Source organism: Oculina patagonica, chromosome 11 (assembly GCF_052425735.1).
Source record: "Oculina patagonica isolate OP01 chromosome 11, crgOcupat, whole genome shotgun sequence".
Taxonomy (NCBI): domain Eukaryota; kingdom Metazoa; phylum Cnidaria; class Anthozoa; order Scleractinia; family Oculinidae; genus Oculina; species Oculina patagonica.
In genome coordinates, this window is record NC_135768.1 from 4,076,478 (window position 1) to 4,099,929 (window position 23,452).

General features: G+C 41.0%; 1 protein-coding gene across 2 annotated transcripts in view; it reads left to right on the top strand.

Annotated features, from left to right (window-relative positions):
• The window catches only part of LOC144630586 (kynurenine 3-monooxygenase-like), a 28,268-nt gene that overhangs the window by 2,366 nt on the left and 2,450 nt on the right, over nucleotides 1–23,452 (top strand). The window contains exons 4-14 of one of the 2 annotated variants that reach the window (XM_078488958.1): nucleotides 586–675; nucleotides 2,546–2,597; nucleotides 18,619–18,706; nucleotides 19,043–19,138; nucleotides 19,868–20,012; nucleotides 21,115–21,177; nucleotides 21,257–21,315; nucleotides 21,449–21,506; nucleotides 21,884–21,973; nucleotides 22,297–22,354; nucleotides 23,231–23,313. In XM_078488958.1, the coding sequence (XP_078345084.1) occupies nucleotides 586–675; nucleotides 2,546–2,597; nucleotides 18,619–18,706; nucleotides 19,043–19,138; nucleotides 19,868–20,012; nucleotides 21,115–21,177; nucleotides 21,257–21,315; nucleotides 21,449–21,506; nucleotides 21,884–21,973; nucleotides 22,297–22,354; nucleotides 23,231–23,313 (882 nt within the window). The remainder of the gene's footprint in view (nucleotides 1–585; nucleotides 676–2,545; nucleotides 2,598–18,618; nucleotides 18,707–19,042; nucleotides 19,139–19,867; nucleotides 20,013–21,114; nucleotides 21,178–21,256; nucleotides 21,316–21,448; nucleotides 21,507–21,883; nucleotides 21,974–22,296; nucleotides 22,355–23,230; nucleotides 23,314–23,452) is intronic. The other variant, XM_078488959.1, reaches the window with a different exon arrangement.

A 23,452-nucleotide genomic window follows, 5' to 3' on the forward strand; every position in this document is an offset into this window, starting at 1 on the left:
GGGGTCACCGACCATTTAAGAGAGCAAATTGCAAGCGAAGCTAGTGGAACCACAACTCACCCTATATGTTCTTAGAAATTTTACTCAGCGCGCACGCTCAATGTATGGCGTGGCATGGCGTTGCAACATGAATTACGTGCGCAGTAGGAAATGTCTCCATTTCATTTTATGTCACAACTTTTTGGGCCATGCTGCTTTCAGGCCGTGTCAGGGCCTCGTGGAATTAGGTTAGAGAAGGGTAAAATACAAGGGTTATCAATGTTATTAATAACCCTCATATTATTACGTTGTATTATTAAAGGTCCATCATTAACCCATCCTTTGCGTGCCTTTGTTGTTGTTATCATCACTCAACTTTTGTCAAAACTGAAACATTTAAATATAAAATAAACTATTTTCAAATTCTGGAACTGTTGGGTAGTTAAAACAGGGTGAAAGATCTCAAAGATCTGTTTATTTTTGTTAAAATAAACAGAAAGATGAGAAGGCATTATGATTGTCAATGGTCCTTTAAGTATGGTAATGCTCTGTGTAGTTTGTGAAAGCAAGTTTACAAAAAAGTTTGATTTTGCCATTTGATAATAGGTTTTGCCACTGGGCGTGGCCATGTATGGCCGGATGTTGCATTCCAAGAGTGGGGACAAAACACCTCTTTACTATCATCAAGAAGGACCAGTAAGATAATAAGTGTTTCATAAAGTTTAATTATTTTGTTAGGTGGCCTAAATTAATTCTTAGTGCATCAGACTGCAGATTTGATGGTTGATAAATTTGAGCCTTCAGGGACCGTGGAGGAGGAGGGGCTGGTAGGGCTATAGCCCTACCACTTTTTTGGGTTTGGTTGATTTTTTAGGGCTCCAGATGACATGGATAATTAAGGTTTGAATTTTTACATGATAAATGGTGGAACAGTGACCCCTAATCAGGGTCCGAAATTGCGCCTTCCTGGTCGCCAATGCGACTAAATATTTAGAGCTGGCGACCAGAATTTCGCAACTGATCGCCCGCTGGCGACTAAGATGCTTTGTAAGAGTATTCAGAGAAATTGATTAACGATAAAATTCGGAGCCGTTTTTTAACAATTTATTGACTCACTTTTTATCTTGGCGATGTCCTTGAAATAACAGTGAAGTAAATTTCTACCTACATAATGTATAAACTCCTCAACAGCTCAGCCAACAGCTGCGATCAACACGATTCGAACATTGCGAGCCGCCATGTTGTTTATCTCAGCGGTTTTCCCTACGACGTTATTGCGGGCGCGCCGAGCAATGTGCTTTCGCTACGACGTTCCACGAACGCAACATGTTCTTGTTGTCACTGTGTTGAATGAAAAACTACCTGTCGAAATATGTCAGAAAGTTGGTGGAAATGATGTTTTTTCCCGGTGTTTTTTATATTTAAGAGCGGAATGTTTGAGTAAGACTGCAAAGTATTTTCCATTTAAATGTTAGAGAGTTAACATTCGATAAAGAAGACTTCTTAAGACTCTACTTTAATATAGGCAAGTACAGCATTTCTTTGAGTGGTTACGGTCTGTAGAACTGGCTTTCATATCGTCGTTGTTTTGTGGTTTAATTAAGCTGTTTTTGAGTATATTAATGGCCAAAAATACACTGTAGAAGAACAAGTGTTTCATCTTTAAGTGTAAAAGGAAAGTCAATCGAAAAAATTGGCGACCAGAAATTGCCATGTGGCGACTAAAACTTTCGGTCCGGTCGCCAGCTGGCGCCGATGTAAAAAAGTTAATTTCGGACCCTGCTAATGCTTGCTTGTCTTAGCCAGCTTTTTAGCCCTACCACTTTAAAATGGTCTCCACGGTCCCTGGCCTGGTACGAAATTTTATATTGTGGTCATGACAATTTATAGTTTCCATTTCTTTGCCTCTCACAATTGAAATTGTACTTGTCTAATACAATTGTTGTTCAAATTAGGAGAGGGACAGGGGGGCTCAAACTTCCCCCTTCCGTTCTGTTAACTCCCAGTTCTGTTGGAAAATTCTATGCAATTTTGTGAATTTTTTCACATTTTGTTCTGGTTCCTGCCACATTGGGAATCCAATTTCCTGCCCTCTCTTCTTTCTCCTCCCAAAGAGTTCCTACTCCTTTTACTCCCACGTTACTGTTCATGTAATGGCAAGTGATATCTACTTTGTATTTGTCTTTGCCTAAGTGGTACTTACAGATAGTATAGTGTCTTAAAATATATCAAAATAATTATGTCGTGATTTATGAACGTTCACTTGTTGCTTGTCATAGAAAAGATCTGCCAAATTTGAAATCAGGGGTAGCTGAAATACCTCACTGACTAATAAGCAATCATTCAGGCATTTGACTTGGACCCAGCCTTGCCTTAGGCTCAGATATGACATGCACAACAGGCGTCTTTTCACTGAATAGTTGATATTTAAATTCACCTGCAGATTTTGATCACTCGTTGTATAGTACTGTTGCCCTTTTAGCGTTAACTTCGTAATTACCATATTAGAATAATGATGATGATGATTCCTATCCATTTACATTATTTTTTTTATGTTCTTTGTTAGCATCCATTGCTGGCAATGGAAAGAAGAAAAGTTAATGAAAAACTTCTGTCTGGTATGTTTACATAATGGAGACAAATCCGAATAGTTTTCAACCTTTGTGTCATAAAAACCAACACCAAAGCAAATTGTGATGGCTGATCACAACAAACGTAAACAATGCAACAACTCAAACCAAATACATGGTGCAAGTCCAGGAAAATATGAGTCAGACCAACAAATGATTGGGCTTGGTTACTGAGGGAAAAAATGGCGTGGCAAGTGTACATGTAGCAAATTGCCTAGCAAATGTAGCAAATGTGGCAAGTGTATAACTGGAAAAAAAAGATAAGCAAGTGCAGCAAATATACCGAAAGGCATAGTGAGTGAAGCAAATGTAGAAAATGTAGCAAAATACGTAGCAAGTGTGTATTGGGTAGCAAATAGCATAGCAAATGTGTTTGGTGTAGCAAATTCAGTGTGTAGCGAATGTGTTTGGTGTAGCAAATTGCGTAGCAAGTCTGGTGTAGCAAATTACGTAGCAACTGTGTTTGTTGTAGTAAATTGCATAACAAGTGTGTCTGGTGTACCAAATTGCGTAACAAATGTGTTTTGTGTAGCAAATTGCGTACCAAATGGCTTTGGTGTAGCAAATTCAGTGTGTAGCAAATTGCGTAGCAAATTTGTTTGGTATAGAAAATTGCGTAGCAAATGCGTTTGGTGTATCAAATTGGGTAGCAAATGCGTTTGGTGTAGCAAGTTGCGTAGCAAATGTGTTTGGTGTAGCAAATTGCATAGCCAATGCGTTAGGTGTAGCAAATTGCGTAGCAAATGTGTTTGGTGTAGCAAATTGCGCAGCAAGCCTGTTAGGTGTAGCAAATTGCGTAGCAAGCCTGTTTGGTGTAGCAAATTGCGCAGCAAGTGTGTTTGGTGTAGCAAATTGCGCAGCAAGCCTGTTAGGTGTAGCAAATTGCGTAGCAAGTGTGTTTGGTGTAGCAAATTGCGCAGCAAGCCTGTTAGGTGTAGCAAATTGCGTAGCAAGCCTGATAGGTGTAGCAAATTGCGTAGCAAGCCTGTTAAGTGTAGCAAATTGCGTAGCAAGTGTGTTTGGTGTAGCAAATTGCGCAGCAAGCCTGATAGGTGTAGCAAATTGCGTAGCAAATATGTTTGGTGTAGCAAATTGCGTAGCAAATGTGTTTGGTGTAGCAAATTGCGTAGCAAATGTGTTTGGTGTAGCAAATTGCGTAGCAAGCCTGTAAGGTGTAGCAAATTGCGTAGCAAGTGTGTTTGGTGTAGCAAATTGCGTAGCAAATGTGTTTGGTGTAGCAAATTGCGCAGCAAGCCTGTTAGGTGTAGCAAATTGCGTAGCAAGTGTGTTTGGTGTAGCAAATTGCGTAGCAAGCCTGTTTGGTGTAGCAAATTGCGTAGCAAGTGTGTTTGGTGTAGCAAGTTGCGTAGCAAGTGTGTTTGGTGTAGCAAATTGCGCAGCAAGCCTGATAGGTGTAGCAAATTGCGTAGCAAGCCTGTTAAGTGTAGCAAATTGCGTAGCAAGTGTGTTTGGTGTAGCAAATTGCGCAGCAAGCCTGATAGGTGTAGCAATTTGCGTAGCAAATATGTTTGGTGTAGCAAATTGCGTAGCAAATGTGTTTGGTGTAGCAAATTGCGTAGCAAATGTGTTTGGTGTAGCAAATTGCGTAGCAAGTGTGTTTGGTGTAGCAAATTGCGCAGCAAGTCTGTTAGGTGTAGCAAATTGCGTAGCAAGTGTGTTTGGTGTAGCAAATTGCGTAGCAAATGTGTTTGGTGTAGCAAATTGCCTAGCAAGTGTGTTAGGTGTAGCAAATTACGTAGCAAATGTGTTTTGTGTAGCAAATTGCGTAGCAAGCCTGTTAGGTGTAGCAAAGTGCGTAGCAAGCCTGTTAGGTGTAGCAAATTGCGTAGCAAATGTGTTTGGTGTAGCAAAGTGCGTAGCAAATGTGTTACGTGTAGCAATTTACGTAGCACGTGTGTTTGGTGTAGCAAATTGCGTAGCGAGTGTGTTTGGTGTAGCAAATTGCGTAGCAAGTGTGTTTGGTGTAGCAAATTGCGTAGCAAATGTGTTTGGTGTAGCAAATCGCGTAGCAAGCCTGTTAGGTGTAGCATTACAGGGTCCGAAATTGCGCCTTCCTGATCGCCAATGCGACTAAATATTTAGAGCTGGCGACCAGAATTTCACAACTGATCGCCCGCTGGCGACTAAGATGCTTTGTAAGAGTATTCAGAGAAATTGATTAACGATAAAATTCGGAGCCGTTTTTTAACAATTTATTGACTCACTTTTTATCTTGGCGATGTCCTTGAAATAACAGTGAAGTAAATTTCTACCTACATAATGTATAAACTCCTCAACAGCTCAGCCAACAGCTGCGATCAACACGATTCGAACATTGCGAGCCGCCATGTTGTTTATCTCAGCGGTTTTCCCTACGACGTTATTGCGGGCGCGCCGAGCAATGTGCTTTCGCTACGACGTTCCACGAACGCAACATGTTCTTGTTGTCACTGTGTTGAATGAAAAACTACCTGTCGAAATATGTCAGAAAGTTGGTGGAAATGATTTTTTTTCCCGGTGTTTTTTATATTTAAGAGCGGAATGTTTGAGTAAGACTGTAAAGTATTTTCAAGAGAAAATGATATACTCTCTTGGTATTTTCCATTTAAATGTTAGAGAGTTAACATTCGATAAAGAAGACTTCTTAAGACTCTACTTTAATATAGGCAAGTACAGCATTTCTTTGAGTGGTTACGGTCTGTAGAACTGGCTTTCATATCGTCGTTGTTTTGTGGTTTAATTAAGCTGTTTTTGAGTATATTAATGGCCAAAAATACACTGTAGAAGAACAAGTGTTTCATCTTTAAGTGTAAAAGGAAAGTCAATCGAAAAAATTGGCGACCAGAAATTGCCATGTGGCGACTAAAACTTTCGGTCCGGTCGCCAGCTGGCGCCGATGTAAAAAAGTTAATTTCGGACCCTGAGCAAAGTGCGTAGAAAGCCTGTTAGGTGTAGCAAATTGCATAGCAATTGTGTTTGGTGTAGCAAATTGCGTAGCAAGTGTGTTTGGTGTAGCGAATTGTGTAGCAAGTGTGTTTGGTGTAGCAAATTGCGTAGCAAGCCTGTTAGGTGTAGCAAAGTGCGTAGCAAGTGTGTTTGGTGTAGCAAATTGCGTAGCAAGTGTGTTTGGTGTAGCAAATTGCGTAACAAGTGTGTTTGGTGTAGCAAATTGCGTAGCAAGTGTGTTTGGTGTAGCAAAGTGCGTAGCAAGTGTGTTTGGTGTAGCAAATTGCGTAGCAAGTGTGTTTGGTGTAGCAAATTGCGTAGCAAGTGTGTTTGGTGTAGCAAATTGCGTTGCAAGTGTGTTTGATGTAGCAATATGCGTGGCAAGCCTGTTTGGTGTAGCAAATTGCGTAGCAAGTGTGTTTGGTGTAGCAAATTGCGTAGCAAGTGTGTTTGGTGTAGCAAATTGCGTAGCAAGCCTGTTTGGTGTAGCAAATTGCGTTGCAAGTGTGTTTCGTGTAGCAAATTGCGTAGCAAGTGTGTTTGGTGTAGCAAATTGCGTAGCACGTGTGTTTGGTGTAGCAAATTGCGTAGCAAGCCTGTTAGGTGTAGCAAATTGCGTAACAAGCCTGTTAGGTGTAGCAAATTGCGTAGGAAATGTGTTTGGTGTAGCAAATTGCGCAGCAAGCCAGTAAGGTGTAGCAAATTGCGTAGCAAGTGTGTTTGGTGTAGCAAATTGCGTAGCAAATGTGTTAGGTGTAGCAAATTGCGTAGCAAGCCTGTTAGGTGTAGCAAATAGCGTAGCAAATGTGTTTGGTGTAGCAAATTGCGTAGCAAGCCTGTTAGGTGTAGCAAATAGCGTAGCAAATGTGTTTGGTGTAGCAAATTGCGTAGCAAGCCTGTTAGGTGTAGCAAATTGCGCAGCAAATGTGTTTGGTGTAGCAAATTGCGTAGCAATCCTGTTAGGTGTGGCAAATTGCGTAGCACGTGTGTTTGGTGTAGCAAATCGCGCAGCAAGCCTGTTAGGTGGAGCAAATTGCGTAGCAAATGTGTTTGGTGTAGCAAATTGCGTAGCAAGCCTGTTAGGTGTAGCAAATTGCGTAGGCTAGCACGTGTGTTTGGTGTAGCAAATTGCGTAGCAAGTGTGTTTGGTGTAGCAAATTGCGTAGCAAGTGTGTTTGGTGTAGCAAAGTGCGTAGCAAGTGTGTTTGGTGTAGCAAATTGCGTAGCAAGTGTGTTTGGTGTAGCAAATTGCGTAGCAAGTGTGTTTGGTGTAGCAAATTGCGTTGCAAGTGTGTTTGATGTAGCAATATGCGTGGCAAGCCTGTTTGGTGTAGCAAATTGCGTAGCAAGTGTGTTTGGTGTAGCAAATTGCGTAGCAAGTGTGTTTGGTGTAGCAAATTGCGTAGCATGTGTGTTTGGTGTAGCAAATTGCGTAGCAAGCCTGTTTGGTGTAGCAAATTGCGTTGCAAGTGTGTTTGGTGTAGCAAATTGCGTAGCAAGTGTGTTTGGTGTAGCAAATTGCGTAGCACGTGTGTTTGGTGTAGCAAATTGCGTAGCAAGCCTGTTAGGTGTAGCAAATTGCATAACAAGCCTGTTAGGTGTAGCAAATTGCGTAGGAAATGTGTTTGGTGTAGCAAATTGCGCAGCAAGCCAGTAAGGTGTAGCAAATTGCGTAGCAAGTGTGTTTGGTGTAGCAAATTGCGTAGCAAATGTGTTAGGTGTAGCAAATTGCGTAGCAAGCCTGTTAGGTGTAGCAAATAGCGTAGCAAATGTGTTTGGTGTAGCAAATTGCGTAGCAAGCCTGTTAGGTGTAGCAAATTGCGTAGCAAATGTGTTTGGTGTAGCAAATTGCGTAGCACGTGTGTTTGGTGTAGCAAATTGCGTAGCAAGCCTGTTAGGTGTAGCAAATTGCGTAACAACCCTGTTAGGTGTAGCAAATTGCGTAGCACGTGTGTTTGGTGTAGCAAATTGCGCAGCAAGCCAGTAAGGTGTAGCAAATTGCGTAGCAAGTGTGTTTGGTGTAGCAAATTGCGTAGCAAATGTGTTAGGTGTAGCAAATTGCGTAGCAAGCCTGTTAGGTGTAGCAAATAGCGTAGCAAATGTGTTTGGTGTAGCAAATTGCATAGCAAGCCTGTTAGGTGTAGCAAATTGCGTAGCAAATGTGTTTGGTGTAGCAAATTGCGTAGCAATCCTGTTAGGTGTAGCAAATTGCGTAGCACGTGTGTTTGGTGTAGCAAATTGCGCAGCAAGCCTGTTAGGTGGAGCAAATTGCGTAGCAAATGTGTTTGGTGTAGCAAATTGCGTAGCAAGCCTGTTAGGTGTAGCAAATTGCGTAGGCTAGCACGTGTGTTTGGTGTAGCAAATTGCGTAGCAAGTGTGTTTGGTGAAACAAATTGCGTAGCAAGCCTCTTAGGTGTAGCAAATTGCGTACCAAGTGTGTTTGGTGTAGCAAATTGCGTAGCAAATATGTTTGGTGTAGCAAATTGCGTAGCAAATGTGTTTGGTGTAGCAAATTGCGTAGCAAATGTGTTTGGTGTAGCAAATTGCGTAGCAAGCCTGTAAGGTGTAGCAAATTGCGTAGCAAGTGTGTTTGGTGTAGCAAATTGCGTAGCAAAAATATTTGGTGTAGCAAATTGCGCAGCAAGCCTGTTAGGTGTAGCACGTGTGTTTGGTGTAGCAAATTGCGTAGCACGTGTGTCTGGTGTAGCAAATTGCGTAGCACGTGTGTTTGGTGTAGCAAATTGCGTAGCAAGCCTGTTAGGTGTAGCAAATTGCGTAGCAAGCCTGTTAGGTGTAGCAAATTGCGTAGCAAATGTGTTTGGTGTAGCAAATTGCGCAGCAAGCCTGTAAGGTGTAGCAAATTGCGTAGCAAGTGTGTTTGGTGTAGCAAATTGCGTAGCAAATGTGTTAGGTGTAGCAAATTGCGTAGCAAGCCTGTTAGGTGTAGCAAATTGCGTAGCAAATGTGTTTGGTGTAGCAAATTGCATAGCAAGCCTGTTAGGTGTAGCAAATTGCGTACCAAGTGTGTTTGGTGTAGCAAATTGCGCAGCAAGCCTGTTAGTTGTAGCAAATTGTGTAGCAAGTGTCTTTGGTGTAGCAAATTGCGTACCAAGTGTGTTTGGTGTAGCAAATTGCGTAGCAAGTGTGTTTGGTGTAGCCAATTGCGCAGCAAGCCTGTTAGGTGTAGCAAATTGCGTAGCAAGTGTGTTTGGTGTAGCAAATTGCGTAGCAAGCCTGTTTGGTGTAGCAAATTGCGTAGCAAGTGTGTTTGTTGTAGCAAGTTGCGTAGCAAGTGTGTTTGGTGTAGCAAATTGCGCAGCAAGCCTGATAGGTGTAGCAAATTGCGTAGCAAGCCTGTTAAGTGTAGCAAATTGCGTAGCAAGTGTGTTTGGTGTAGCAAATTGCGTTGCAAATGTGTTTGGTGTAGCAAATTGCGTTGCAAATGTGTTTGGTGTAGCAAATTACGTAGCAAGCCTGTTAGGTGTAGCAAATTGCGTAGCACGTGTGTTTGGTGTAGCAAATTGCGTAGCAAATGTGTTTTGTGTAGCAAATTGCGTAGCAAGCCTGTTAGGTGTAGCAAATTGCGTAGCAAGTGTGTTTGGTGTAGCAAATTGCGCAGCAAGCTTGTTAGGTGTAGCAAATTGCGCAGCAACCCTGTTAGGTGTAGCAAATTGCGTAGCAAGCCTGTTAGGTATAGCAAATTGCGTAGCACGTGTGTTTGGTATAGCAAATTGCGTAGGAAGCCTGTTTCGTGTAGCAAATTGCGTAGCACGTGTGTTTGGTGTAGCAAATTACGTAGCACGTGTGTTTGGTGTAGCAAATTGCGTAGCACGTGTGTTTGGTGTAGCAAATTGCGTAGCACGTGTGTTTGGTTTAGCAAATTGCGTAGCATGCCTGTTAGGTGTAGCAAATTGCGTAGCAAGCCTGTTAGGTGTAGCAAATTGCGTAGCAAATGTGTTTGGTGTAGCAAATTGCGCAGCAAGCCTGTAAGGTGTAGCAAATTGCGTAGCAAGTGTGTTTGGTGTAGCAAATTGCGTAGCAAATGTGTTAGGTGTAGCAAATTGCGTAGCAAGCCTGTTAGGTGTACCAAATTGCGTAGCAAATGTGTTTGGTGTAGCAAATTGCATAGCAAGCCTGTTAGGTGTAGCAAATTGCGTACCAAGTGTGTTTGGTGTAGCAAATTGCGCAGCAAGCCTGTTAGGTGTAGCAAATTGTGTAGCAAGTGTGTTTGGTGTAGCAAATTGCGCAGCAAGTGTGTTAGTTGTAGCAAATTGTGTAGCAAGTGTCTTTGGTGTAGCAAATTGCGTACCAAGTGTGTTTGGTGTAGCAAATTGCGTAGCAAGTGTGTTTGGTGTAGCCAATTGCGCAGCAAGCCTGTTAGGTGTAGCAAATTGCGTAGCAAGTGTGTTTGGTGTAGCAAATTGCGCAGCAAGTGTGTTTGGTGTAGCAAATTGCGCAGCAAGCCTGTTAGGTGTAGCAAATTGTGTAGCACGTGTGTTTGGTGTAGCAAATTGCGTAGCAAGTGTGTTTGGTGTAGCAAATTGCGCAGCAAGTCTGTTAGGTGTAGCAAACTGCGTAGCAAGTGTGTTTGGTGTAGCAAATTGCGTAGCAAGCCTGTTTGGTGTAGCAAATTGCGTAGCAAGTGTGTTTGGTGTAGCAAGTTGCGTAGCAAGTGTGTTTGGTGTAGCAAATTGCGCAGCAAGCCTGTTAGGTGTAGCAAATTGCGTAGCACGTGTGTTAGGTGTAGCAAATTGCGCAGCAACCCTGTTAGGTGTAGCAAATTGCGTAGCAAGCCTGTTAGGTGTAGCAAATTGCGTAGCACGTGTGTTTGGTATAGCAAATTGCGTGGGAAGCCTGTTAGGTGTAGCAAATTGCGTAGCACATGTGTTTGGTGTAGCAAATTACGTAGCACGTGTGTTTGGTGTAGCAAATTGCGTAGCACGTGTGTTTGGTGTAGCAAATTGCGTAGCACGTGTGTTTGGTGTAGCAAATTGCGTAGCAAGCCTGTTAGGTGTAGCAAATTGCGTAACAAGCCTGTTAGGTGTAGCAAATTGCGTAGCAAATGTGTTTGGTGTAGCAAATTGCGCAGCAAGCCAGTAAGGTGTAGCAAATTGCGTAGCAAGTGTGTTTGGTGTAGCAAATTGCGTTGCAAGTGTGTTTGGTGTACCAAAGTGCATAGCAAGTGTGTTTGGTGTAGCAAATTGCGTAGCAAATGTGTTTGGTGTAGAAAATTGCGTAGCAAATGTGTTTGGTGTAGCAAATTGCGTAGCAAATGTCTTTGGTGTAGCAAACTGCGTAGCAAGTGTGTTTGGTGTAGCAAAGTGCGTAGCAAGCCTGTTAGGTGTAGCAAATTGCGTAGCAAATGTGTTTGGTGTAGCAAATTGCGTAGCAAATGTGTTTGGTGTAGCAAATTGCGTTGCAAGTGTGTTTGGTGTAGCAAATTGCGTAGCAAGTGTGTTTGGTGTAGCAAAGTGCGTAGTAAGCCTGTTAGGTGCAGCAAATTGCGTAGCAAATGTGTTTGGTGTAGCAAATTGCGTAGCAAGTGTGTTTGGTGTAGCAAATTGCGTTGCAAGTGTGTTTGGTGTAGCAAATTGCGTAGCAAGTGTGTTTGGTGTAGCAAATTGCGTAGGAAGTGTGTTTGGTGTAGCGAGTTGCATAGCAAGTGTGTTAGGTGTAGCAAAGTGCGTAGCAAGCCTGTTAGGTGTAGCAAATTGCGTAGCAAATGTGTTTTGTGTAGCAAATTGCGTAGCAAGCCTGTTAGGTGTAGCAAAGTGCGTAGCAAGCCTGTTAGGTGTAGCAAATTGCGTAGCAAATATGTTTCGTGTAGCAAATTTCGTAGCAAATGTGTTTGCTTTAGCAACTTACGTAGCAAGTGTGTTAGGTGTAGCAAAGTGCGTACCAAATGTGTTACGTGTAGCAATTTACGTAGCACGTGTGTTTGGTGTAGCAAATTGCGTAGCGAGTGTGTTTGGTGTAGCAAATTGCGTAGCAAGTGTGTTTGGTGTAGCAAATTGCGTAGCTAGTGTGTTTGGTGTAGCAAATTGCGTAGCAAATGTGTTTGGTGTAGCAAATTGCGTAGCAAGTGTGTTTGGTGTAGCGAATTGTGTAGCAAGTGTGTTTGGTGTAGCAAATTGCGTAGCAAGCCTGTTAGGTGTAGCAAAGTGCGTAGCAAGTGTGTTTGGTGTACCAAAGTGCATAGCAAGTGTGTTTGGTGTAGCAAATTGCGTAGCAAATGTGTTTGGTGTAGAAAATTGCGTAGCAAATGTGTTTGGTGTAGCAAATTGCGTAGCAAATGTCTTTGGTGTAGCAAACTGCGTAGCAAGTGTGTTTGGTGTAGCAAAGTGCGTAGCAAGCCTGTTAGGTGTAGCAAATTGCGTAGCAAATGTGTTTGGTGTAGCAAATTGCGTAGCAAATGTGTTTGGTGTAGCAAATTGCGTTGCAAGTGTGTTTGGTGTAGCAAATTGCGTAGCAAGTGTGTTTGGTGTAGCAAAGTGCGTAGTAAGCCTGTTAGGTGCAGCAAATTGCGTAGCAAATGTGTTTGGTGTAGCAAATTGCGTAGCAAGTGTGTTTGGTGTAGCAAATTGCGTTGCAAGTGTGTTTGGTGTAGCAAATTGCGTAGCAAGTGTGTTTGGTGTAGCAAATTGCGTAGGAAGTGTGTTTGGTGTAGCGAGTTGCATAGCAAGTGTGTTAGGTGTAGCAAAGTGCGTAGCAAGCCTGTTAGGTGTAGCAAATTGCGTAGCAAATGTGTTTTGTGTAGCAAATTGCGTAGCAAGCCTGTTAGGTGTAGCAAAGTGCGTAGCAAGCCTGTTAGGTGTAGCAAATTGCGTAGCAAATATGTTTCGTGTAGCAAATTTCGTAGCAAATGTGTTTGCTTTAGCAACTTACGTAGCAATTGTGTTAGGTGTAGCAAAGTGCGTACCAAATGTGTTACGTGTAGCAATTTACGTAGCACGTGTGTTTGGTGTAGCAAATTGCGTAGCGAGTGTGTTTGGTGTAGCAAATTGCGTAGCAAGTGTGTTTGGTGTAGCAAATTGCGTAGCTAGTGTATTTGGTGTAGCAAATTGCGTAGCAAATGTGTTAGGTGTAGCAAATTGCGTAGCAAGCCTGTTAGGTGTAGCAAATAGCGTAGCAAATGTGTTTGGTGTAGCAAATTGCGTAGCAAGCCTGTTAGGTGTAGCAAAGTGCGTAGCAAGTGTGTTTGGTGTAGCAAATTGCGTAGCAAGTGTGTTTGGTGTAGCAAATTGCGTAACAAGTGTGTTTGGTGTAGCAAATTGCGTAGCAAGTGTGTTTGGTGTAGCAAAGTGCGTAGCAAGTGTGTTTGGTGTAGCAAATTGCGTAGCAAGTGTGTTTGGTGTAGCAAATTGCGTAGCAAGTGTGTTTGGTGTAGCAAATTGCGTAGCATGTGTGTTTTGTGTAGCAAATTGCGTAGCAAATGTGTTAGGTGTAGCAAATTGCGTAGCAAGCCTGTTAGGTGTAGCAAATAGCGTAGCAAATGTGTTTGGTGTAGCAAATTGCGTAGCAAGCCTGTTAGGTGTAGCAAATTGCGTAGCAAATGTGTTTGGTGTAGCAAATTGCGTAGCAATCCTGTTAGGTGTAGCAAATTGCGTAGCACGTGTGTTTGGTGTAGCAAATTGCGCAGCAAGCCTGTTAGGTGGAGCAAATTGCGTAGCAAATGTGTTTGGTGTAGCAAATTGCGTAGCAAGCCTGTTAGGTGTAGCAAATTGCGTAGGCTAGCACGTGTGTTTGGTGTAGCAAATTGCGTAGCAAGTGTGTTTGGTGAAACAAATTGCGTAGCAAGCCTCTTAGGTGTAGCAAATTGCGTACCAAGTGTGTTTGGTGTAGCAAATTGCGTAGCGCGTGTGTTTGGTGTAGCAAATTGCGTTGCAAGTGTATTTGGTGTAGCAAATTGCGTTGCAAGTGTGTTTGGTGTAGCAAATTGCGTAGCAATCCTGTAAGGTGTAGCAAATTGCGTAGCAAGTGTGTTTGGTGTAGCAAATTGCGTAGCAAGTGTGTTTGGTGTAGCAAAGTGCGTAGCAAGTGTGTTTGGTGTAGCAAATTGCGTAGCAAGTGTGTTTGGTGTAGCAAATTGCGTAGCATGTGTGTTTGGTGTAGCAAATTGCGTTGCAAGTGTGTTTGGTGTACCAAAGTGCATAGCAAATGTGTTTGGTGTAGCAAATTGCGTAGCAAATGTTTTTGGTGTAGCAAATTGCGTAGCAAATGTGTTTGGTGTAGCAAATTGCGTAGCAAATGTGTTTGGTGTAGCAAATTGCGTAGCAAGTGTGTTTGGTGTAGCAAAGTGCGTAGCAAGCCTGTTAGGTGTATCAAATTGCGTAGCAAATGTGTTTGGTGTAGGAAATTGCGTAGCAAATGTGTTTGGTGTAGCAAATTGCGTTGCAAGTGTGCTTGGTGTAGCAAATTGCGTAGCAAGTGTTTTTGGTGTAGCAAAGTGCGTAGCAAGCCTGTTAGGTGTAGCAAATTGCGTAGCAAATGTGTTTGGTGTAGCAAATTGCGTAGCAAGTGTGTTTGGTGTAGCAAATTGCGTAGCATGTGTGTTTGGTGTAGCAAATTGCGTAGCAAGCCTGTTAGGTGTAGCAAATTGCGTTGCAAGTGTGTTTGGTGTAGCAAATTGCGTAGCAAGTGTGTTTGGTGTAGCAAATTGCGTAGCACGTGTGTTTGGTGTAGCAAATTGCGTAGCAAGCCTGTTAGGTGTAGCAAATTGCGTAACAAGCCTGTTAGGTGTAGCAAATTGCGTAGCAAATGTGTTTGGTGTAGCAAATTGCGCAGCAAGCCAGTAAGGTGTAGCAAATTGCGTAGCAAGTGTGTTTGGTGTAGCAAATTGCGTAGCAAATGTGTTAGGTGTAGCAAATTGCGTAGCAAGCCTGTTAGGTGTAGCAAATAGCGTAGCAAATGTGTTTGGTGTAGCAAATTGCGTAGCAAGCCTGTTAGGTGTAGCAAATTGCGTAGCAAATGTGTTTGGTGTAGCAAATTGCGTAGCACGTGTGTTTGGTGTAGCAAATTGCGTAGCAAGCCTGTTAGGTTTAGCAAAGTGCGTAGGAAGCCTGTTAGGTGTAGCAAATTGCGTAGCAAATGTGTTTGGTGTAGCAAATTGCGTAGCAAGTGTGTTTGGTGTAGCCAATTGCCTTGCAAGTGTGTTTGGTGTAGCAAATTGCGTAGCAAGTGTGTTTGGTGTAGCAAATTGCGTAGCAAGTGTGTTTGGTGTAGCAAATTGCGTTGCAAGTGAGGTTGGTGTAGCAAATTGCGTAGCAAATTTGTTTGGTGTAGCAAATTGCGTTGCAAGTGTGTTTGGTGTAGCAAATTGCGTAACAAGTGTGTTTGGTGTAGCAAATTGCGTAGCAAATGTGTTTGGTGTAGCAAATTGCGTAGCAATTGTGTTTGGTGTAGCAAATTGCATAGCAAGTGTGTTAGGTGTAGCAAATTGCGTAGCAATTGTGTTTGGTGTAGCAAATTGCGTAGCAAGTGTGTTTGGTGTAGCAAATTGCGTAGCAAGTGTGTTTGGTGTAGCAAATTGCGTAGCAAGCCTGTTAGGTGTAGCAAAGTGCGTAGCAAGTGTGTTTGGTGTAGCAAATTGCGTAGCAAGTGTGTTTGGTGTAGCAAATTGCGTAGCAAGTGTGTTTTGTGTAGCAAATTGCGTAGCAAGTGTGTTTGGTGTAGCAAAGTGCGTAGCAAGTGTGTTTGGTGTAGCAAATTGCGTAGCAAGTGTGTTTGGTGTAGCAAATTGCGTAGCAAGTGTGTTTGGTGTAGCAAATTTCGTTGCAAGTGTGTTTGATGTAGCAATATGCGTGGCAAGCCTGTTTGGTGTAGCAAATTGCGTAGCAAGTGTGTTTGGTGTAGCAAATTGCGTAGCAAGTGTGTTTGGTGTAGCAAATTGCGTAGCAAGTGTGTTTGATGTAGCAAATTGCGTAGCAAGTGTGTTTGGTGAAGCAAATTGCGTAGCAAGTGTGTTTGGTGTAGCAAATTGCGTAGCAAATGTGTTTGGTGTAGCAAATTGCGTAGCAAGTGTGTTTGGTGTAGCAAATTGCGTAGCAAGTGTGTTTGGTGTAGCAAATTTCGTTGCAAGTGTGTTTGATGTAGCAATATGCGTGGCAAGCCTGTTTGGTGTAGCAAATTGCGTAGCAAGTGTGTTTGGTGTAGCAAATTGCGTAGCAAATGTGTTTGGTGTAGCAAGTTGCGTAGCAAGTGTGTTTGGTGTAGCAAAGTGCTTAGCAAGAGTGTTTGGTTTAGCAAATTGCGTAGCAAGCCTGTTAGGTGTAGCAAATTGCGTAGCAAGTGTTTTTGGTGTAGCAAATTGCGTAGCAAACGTGTTTGGTGTAGCAAATTGCGTAGCAAGTGTGTTTGGTGTAGCAAATTGCGTAGCAATTGTGTTTGGTGTAGAAAATTGCGTAGCAAGTGTGTTTGATGTAGCAAATTGCGTAGCAAGTGTGTTTGGTGTAGCAAAGTGCGTAGCAAGTGTGTTTGGTGTAGCAAATTGCGTAGCAAGTGTGTTTGGTGTAGCAAATTGCATAGCAAGTGTGTTTGGTGTAGCAAATTGCGTAGCAAGTGTGTCCGGTGTAGCAAATTGCGTTGCAAGTGTGTTTGGTGTAGCAAATTGCGTAGCAAGGGTGTTTGGTGTAGCAAATTGCGTAGCAAGTGTGTTTGGTGTAGCAAATTGCATAGCAAGTGTGTTTGGTGTAGCAAATTGCGTAGGAAGCCTGTTAGGTGTAGCAAATTGCGTAGCGAGTGTGTTTGGTGTAGCAAATTGCGTAGCAAGTGTGTTTGGTGTAGCAAATTGCGTAGCAAATGTGTTTGGTGTAGCAAATTGCGTAGCAAGTGTGTTTGGTGTAGTAAATTTCGTAGCAAGTGTGTTTGGTGTAGCAAATTGCGTAGCAAGCCTGTTTGATGTAGCAATATGCGTGGCAAGCCTGTTTGGTGTAGCAAATTGCGTAGCAAGGGTGTTTGGTGTAGCAAATTGCGTAGCAAGTGTGTTTGGTGTAGCAAATTGCGTAGCAAGCCTGTTTGATGTAGCAATATGCGTGGCAAGCCTGTTTGGTGTAGCAAATTGCGTAGCAAGGGTGTTTGGTGTAGGAAATTGCGTAGCAAGTGTGTTTGGTGTAGCAAATTGCGTAGCAAGTGTGTTTGGTGTAGCAAATTGCGTAGCAAGCCTGTTTGGTGTAGCAAATTGCGTAGGAAGTGTGTTTGGTGTAGCAAATTGCGTAGCAAGTGTGTTTGGTGAAGCAAATTGCGTAGCAAATGTGTTTGGTGTACCAAAGTGCATAGCAAGTGTGTTTGGTGTAGCAAATTGCGTAGCAAGTGTGTTTGGTGTAGCAAATTGCGTAGCAAGTGTGTTTGGTGTAGCAAATTGCGTAGCAAGTGTGTCCGGTGTAGCAAATTGCGTTGCAAGTGTGTTTGGTGTAGCAAATTGCGTAGCAAGTGTGTTTGGTGTAGCAAATTGCGTAGCAAGTGTGTTTGGTGTAGCAAATTGCATAGCAAGTGTGTTTGGTGTAGCAAATTGCGTAGCAAGTGTGTCCGGTGTAGCAAATTGCGTTGCAAGTGTGTTTGGTGTAGCAAATTGCGTAGCAAGGGTGTTTGGTGTAGCAAATTGCGTAGCAAGTGTGTTTGGTGTAGCAAATTGCATAGCAAGTGTGTTTGGTGTAGCAAATTGCGTAGGAAGCCTGTTAGGTGTAGCAAATTGCGTAGCGAGTGTGTTTGGTGTAGCAAATTGCGTAGCAAGTGTGTTTGGTGTAGCAAATTGCGTAGCAAATGTGTTTGGTGTAGCAAATTGCGTAGCAAGTGTGTTTGGTGTAGTAAATTTCGTAGCAAGTGTGTTTGGTGTAGCAAATTGCGTAGCAAGCCTGTTTGATGTAGCAATATGCGTGGCAAGCCTGTTTGGTGTAGCAAATTGCGTAGCAAGGGTGTTTGGTGTAGCAAATTGCGTAGCAAGTGTGTTTGGTGTAGCAAATTGCGTAGCAAGTGTGTTTGGTGTAGCAAATTGCGTAGCAAGCCTGTTTGGTGTAGCAAATTGCGTTGCAAGTGTGTTTGGTGTAGCAAATTGCGTAGGAAGTGTGTTTGGTGTAGCAAATTGCGTAGCAAGTGTGTTTGGTGAAGCAAATTGCGTAGCAAGTGTGTTTGGTGTACCAAAGTGCATAGCAAGTGTGTTTGGTGTAGCAAATTGCGTAGCAAGTGTGTTTGGTGTAGCAAATTGCGTAGCAAGTGTGTCCGGTGTAGCAAATTGCGTTGCAAGTGTGTTTGGTGTAGCAAATTGCGTAGCAAGTGTGTTTGGTGTAGCAAATTGCGTAGCAAGTGTGTTTGGTGTAGCAAATTGCATAGCAAGTGTGTTTGGTGTAGCAAATTGCGTAGCAAGCCTGTTAGGTGTAGCAAATTGCGTAGCGAGTGTGTTTGGTGTAGCAAATTGCGTAGCAAGTGTGTTTGGTGTAGCAAATTGCGTAGCAAATGTGTTTGGTGTAGCAAATTGAGTAGCAAATGTGTTTTGTGTAGCAAATTGCGTAGCAGTTCCATTGGCTGTAGCAAATTTCGTATTAGTTCCGTTGGCTGTAGCAAATTGCGTAGCAGGTCTATTTGCTGTAGCAAATTAGCAAGCGGGTCTTTTGGGCGTAACAATTGCGTAGTAAGTGTGGCAAATATAGCAAATGCCGTAGAAAGTGTTGCAAATGAGTTAGCAATGGTAGCAAAGTAGCAAATTATGTTGAAAGTGTAGCAAATGACTTAGGAAGTGTGGCAAATGTAGCAAATGACGTAGGAAGTGTAGATAATGTAGCAAATGTCTTAGGAATTGTAGCAAATGCAGTAAATGGCCGAGCAAATGTAGCAAATAGCGTAGCAAGTGTAGCAAATGGCGTTGTTTCCGGTTTGAAAAATGTACCTTTTTAAGCGTAACCTTCCCCCACAGTCCCCACCCCCCTCCTTCCGGTTTAGTTTTGTATCTGTTTGCCAGGAATGAATGGCCAAGTGTATTTTTAAGAGCAATAAATCAAAAACAAAGTAATTCTTTATTTGTATCGATACTTAGTAGGAAGATTTGATATTAATAACTCCTTTCAATTGACAGCAGCAGAATCCTTCTCCAACGTCAACTTATACTTTGAGCACAAGTTGTTATCTGCAGACCTTGAAAAAGGCCATCTCACTTTCTTGCGGTAAGTGCTTTGGAGAAGTCTGGGGGAGGAAGAGGTTACTAAACAAAGTTTTGTACAAAGAGACTCTGCCTACAGAGGATGCTGAGCGTTTTGGAATGTGGTGGGGGGGGGGGGGGGGCTAAGACCGGGGCAAATTTCAAACAATTTTAGTTTGTTGGGGTTACAGCCCCGCCTGCCCCCTCCCCCTGCTCTTCTGTGTATGGCCCAGGACTGTAATGGACTTTACAGCTCCTTTAATTTTCAATCATCATCATCCTTGCAGCACCTCCTGGTGGTGCATAAGGTCACTTTAATTTTCAAAGGCATGAATTATTTCTTTGTGTGTTTTTTTGTCAGCTCTGATGGTAAAACTGTAGAAGTTGATGCTCAGCTGGTTATTGGAGCTGATGGAGCTCGCTCGACAATTAGAAATGAGATGATGAAAAAGCCAAGGTACCATAATAATCCATTGTTTTTCAAAATAATTAAAAATAATAAATATACCGGTAATTAAAATAATCTATTATTTTAGGCATGCAATGCGTGCAAAGGGTTGTGTAGTTGTAGGCATTTTAATGTGCAATTTATGTGCATATAGTGCTTCATTGTCTTTTTCCTTTTTTGTTGTCTTTTTCTAAGTAAGATTCTTGTGTGAGGTAAAGCAAACAGATTTAACTATACTTCACTGATGAAAACAAGAGCTTGTATTATGTTTAACTCTTTAACTTTTGTTTTGCTTATTAGTAACAAAATATATTCAAGATTGATTTGAACACAAGATGAGAAATGTCATGTCTCCAAGCAACCATGTATTATTTTGTTTATTTTATTCCCTTAACTGGCAGGCCTACATGCCTGGAGCTAGTATGCTTAAAAAACTAAATGAATAAATTTATAAACTTACACTACAGTCACTTTAAATAGAGAAATCTTTTACCTTAATGCCAAACCCTTCTTACCCCCTATCAACAAACATCACCTGGAAGCAGGTACTAACATGGCCAGTCATAATGATATGGAAAAAAAATTATTGGAAAAATTAGGGGTCTGGATGGTTGAATTTTTTATGCGGTTGAAATGGGAAAAAAATTGGGTACAGCTACTTGTGTACTAATTTTAAAAAAAAAATCACTGAACTCTGTTACTGAAAAACGAATATCATACTTTCATGTTTCATGTTAGGTTTGACTTCAGCCAAAAGTATATTTCACATGGTTACAAAGAGTTTCAGCTTCTGCCAACCCAGAGTGGAGAGTATGCCATTAAAGCAAATTACTTGCATGTGTGGCCACGAGATTCACTTATGCTCATTGCTATACCAAACAAGGTATTTAATCAAATGTGGGAATTTTTGTCTGAGGATATGGAGAGGCTCTATTATACCATGGCAGTTTGGCAGTTTAAGCCAATTCTTAGTGTCGGTTTCAGTTGCATTCGTATTAATCTGCGGTTTAGGGTCAAGAAATTATGGCCATTTCGGTCTTTAGGAGAAATCAAAAACAATTTGTGGTCTAGGAACAACAAAATATAGTAGTTTGTGGACTGTACGACCCCCTTTAGTAGACACTCAATGTGGAGTGATTAAGAGGAAATCCGCCAGGACTTCGAGTAGTTATTGGACAAAATTATGTACCAAAACTATTTACACCTGATTGCAAGCTTTTGTGTTACTGCTTCAAATATCTTATCGAAAGAAATCTTTTCTAACAACACCAAACATCGAAAACAAATTTCGAAGTTCCACTGAATTCCCATGAATCGCTTAAAAGATGTGAGCTTTTGCCCATAGCTTGTGAACTTTGAATATCATTTTCTCAGACTCTGATAAGAAATTGTTGTACCAAAATTATTTCCACCTTATTGCAAACTTTTTTGTTACTGCTTCAAATATCTTATCAAAAGAAATCTTTTCTAACAACACCAAACATCGAAAACAAATTTCGAAGTTCCACTGAATTCCACTGAATCGCTTAAAGACGAATTTACAAAATGGCTACACGTGAGATTTTGCCTATAGCTTGTGAACTTTGAAATTCATTTTCTCAGACTCTGATAAGAAATTGTTGTTGGTGTTATCACGGATAATTACTTACATCTTTAACTTTTATTAAGGGTAGGAAATAACGCAATAGGATTTAAATTATTCTGGTACTCGATTTTTGTCCAACTTAAATAAATATTACTCGACTTCCTAGTGGATTCCGTCTTAACATATCCAAGGTCAGCCAAAATGGCATCCTATGCTAAAATTAAGAAGATAGTTTTTCATTCCATCCTCGATCAAAATCATTTTTGATCATTTTTGTGGAACTCAAACATGAAAAAGAAATATGCTTAATATATTTTATTTTATAACATCTTAAAGAAAACATTAATTCAGAGCTATTTAATGATTAAAATGACTTATTGCTCGTGACTTTCTGTTGCAGGAACAGTCATTCACATGTACACTTATCATGCCGTTTGAAAATTTTGACTCTTTAGAGACAAAGGTAAGCGATAATTATTATTTGTTATTAATTAAGTGATTTATGGAGTTGACATTGTAAATTATTTGTTTCATCCTCACAGGAAGATGTTATGAGTTTTTTTAATGCTGATTTTCCTGATTTTGTCCAACTTATGGGAGAGTAAGTACACTTTTGGATATCAATGTCAAATTCTTTTGTAGCCCTTTATAATTGGTTTTGTGAACTCTGATTGCACATTGATTAAATATCAATTTAATATCAAATTTTTGGTGTTTTTATTTATAATTTGTAGGGAGAGGATTTTGGAAGATTTCTTCAAAAATCCTGTACTACCTATGGTGTCAATTAAGGTAAAAAACTACAATGTTATCCTTCCCTTGCACGCATTGCGGACCAATGATGCTAAGTAGCGTAAAATGCAGATTTAAAAACCTGGGTATAACAACTTGGATTCCTTGGAATATTCACTCTGATAAAGCTATCCAGAGTATTTTGCATCATGTCATGTCACGTCATGTCATGTTTAGAATGACAACAGCACATGAGAAACTATATTAGATGGAACATAATTCTACTGGTGCAAGTAAAGGGGGACCACTTGTTTTTTTCATAAATTGTATAGGCCACTCAGGCTCATTGTGGCACTCAGAAGTTGATGTACGATTTGGTTAAAACTAATTTGACTTGCAGATTTGAACTTACTGTTTTCTTGTGTTATTATCTACAGTGTAAACCCTACCACATCTCAGATAAAGCACTTATTATTGGTGACGCGGCCCATGCCATGGTTCCGTTCTTTGCTCAAGGAATGAACAGTGTGGGTATCTGATTTTGTTTTCTTACACTATTCACAACCCTCTTTATTCTCGTAGTTTGCTTTGGGTGTTAAATGCATGAACAGAATTGCGAGGAAACTAGACAGGAGGGCTTTCTTTCCTCTGTGTTCCACCTCTAGCCCCTTGTGCTCTGCGCTCACGCTTGATGTTTCTCTCACATTCTGTTTTTTGATCCTTCCATACAGACCTCCTGTTCGGTTAATAAGAACTAAATAACGAATGTTAAGAGTCGAATGTGCAATTCCTTGAACACTTTATAATATTCAATACGAATTATTTTTTCTAGAATTATATTTCCTTTTAGGGGTTCGAAGATTGTCTTATTTTAGACAGACTCCTGGACAAGCATGATAATAACTTTGGTAAATGACAATTATTTATTTTCTCCACACCACTGCATGCAAACTTCAATCTTTTTTGCCTTTTCCAATATTCCCAGGGGAAAAGAGACTCCTGTGTTGAAGTGAGTAGAGAAGATATTGGTAACCTTTAGGATGTTTAGATCAATTTTTAATTATAGAGCGGTTTTTACTTGAGCGTCGAAATTAATTCGCGTTTACTTTGGTGCTTTCGTCATGCATTTTTTTCATAGTTGTTTTTAAATTATATTCTTCTTTTAATAATTGTAATTTTAGCTTTTTAAAATCATTGTAAGTTTGCCTTTAATTGTACTTTTAGCTTTTTAAATTCATTGTAAGTTTACTCTTAATTGTAATTTTAGCTTTTAGCTTTTTTATTCCGTTTTTAATCTTGTAATGCGCATTTGAACATTTTATGAAATTTGCGCACTATAAATGTTATTATTATTATTATTATTATTATTATTATTATTATTATTATTATTATTATTATTATTATTATTTTGCATAACTACGCTTATTGATTGGTTCAAAAAACTCGCGCCACTTTCTCAGCCAATCTGAAGAAAAACCAAAAACAATTGTGATTCTCTCGCGCACATATTCCCGCGCTTCGTGCCGGCTACATGTATTTGCTTCGAGTTTTCAATGGTTCACTGGATTGGCTCTGTCCTTCGTGATTGACAAGAGTTATAACCTTGGTTTTGGTTTTACGACACTCAATTGAAAACTGCTTTTATGCAAAACCAAAGCAAACGCGAATTACTTTCGACACTCAAGTGAAAACCGCTCTAAATCGAAAAGACCCACTTTCAAAGTTATCCCTGGTGTTACGTCTTATAATATTATACCAATACCCTTTCACGTAAATTTTGTTAGGAGCTGCCCTAGAGGAATACTCCAGAATAAGAAACAAAGATGCAGAGGCTGTCTGTGATTTATCCATGTACAATTATTTAGAGGTATTTCCAAAGTTTTCCTACATTGGGAACCTAATCCAGTGAGTTTTCTTCACAACTTACTTCTCTTTCGCTGTACAGACTATTGTCCCATAATATGTCAGTCTTGTATTTCCCTTTAAAAGTACAACCTATTTCAGGC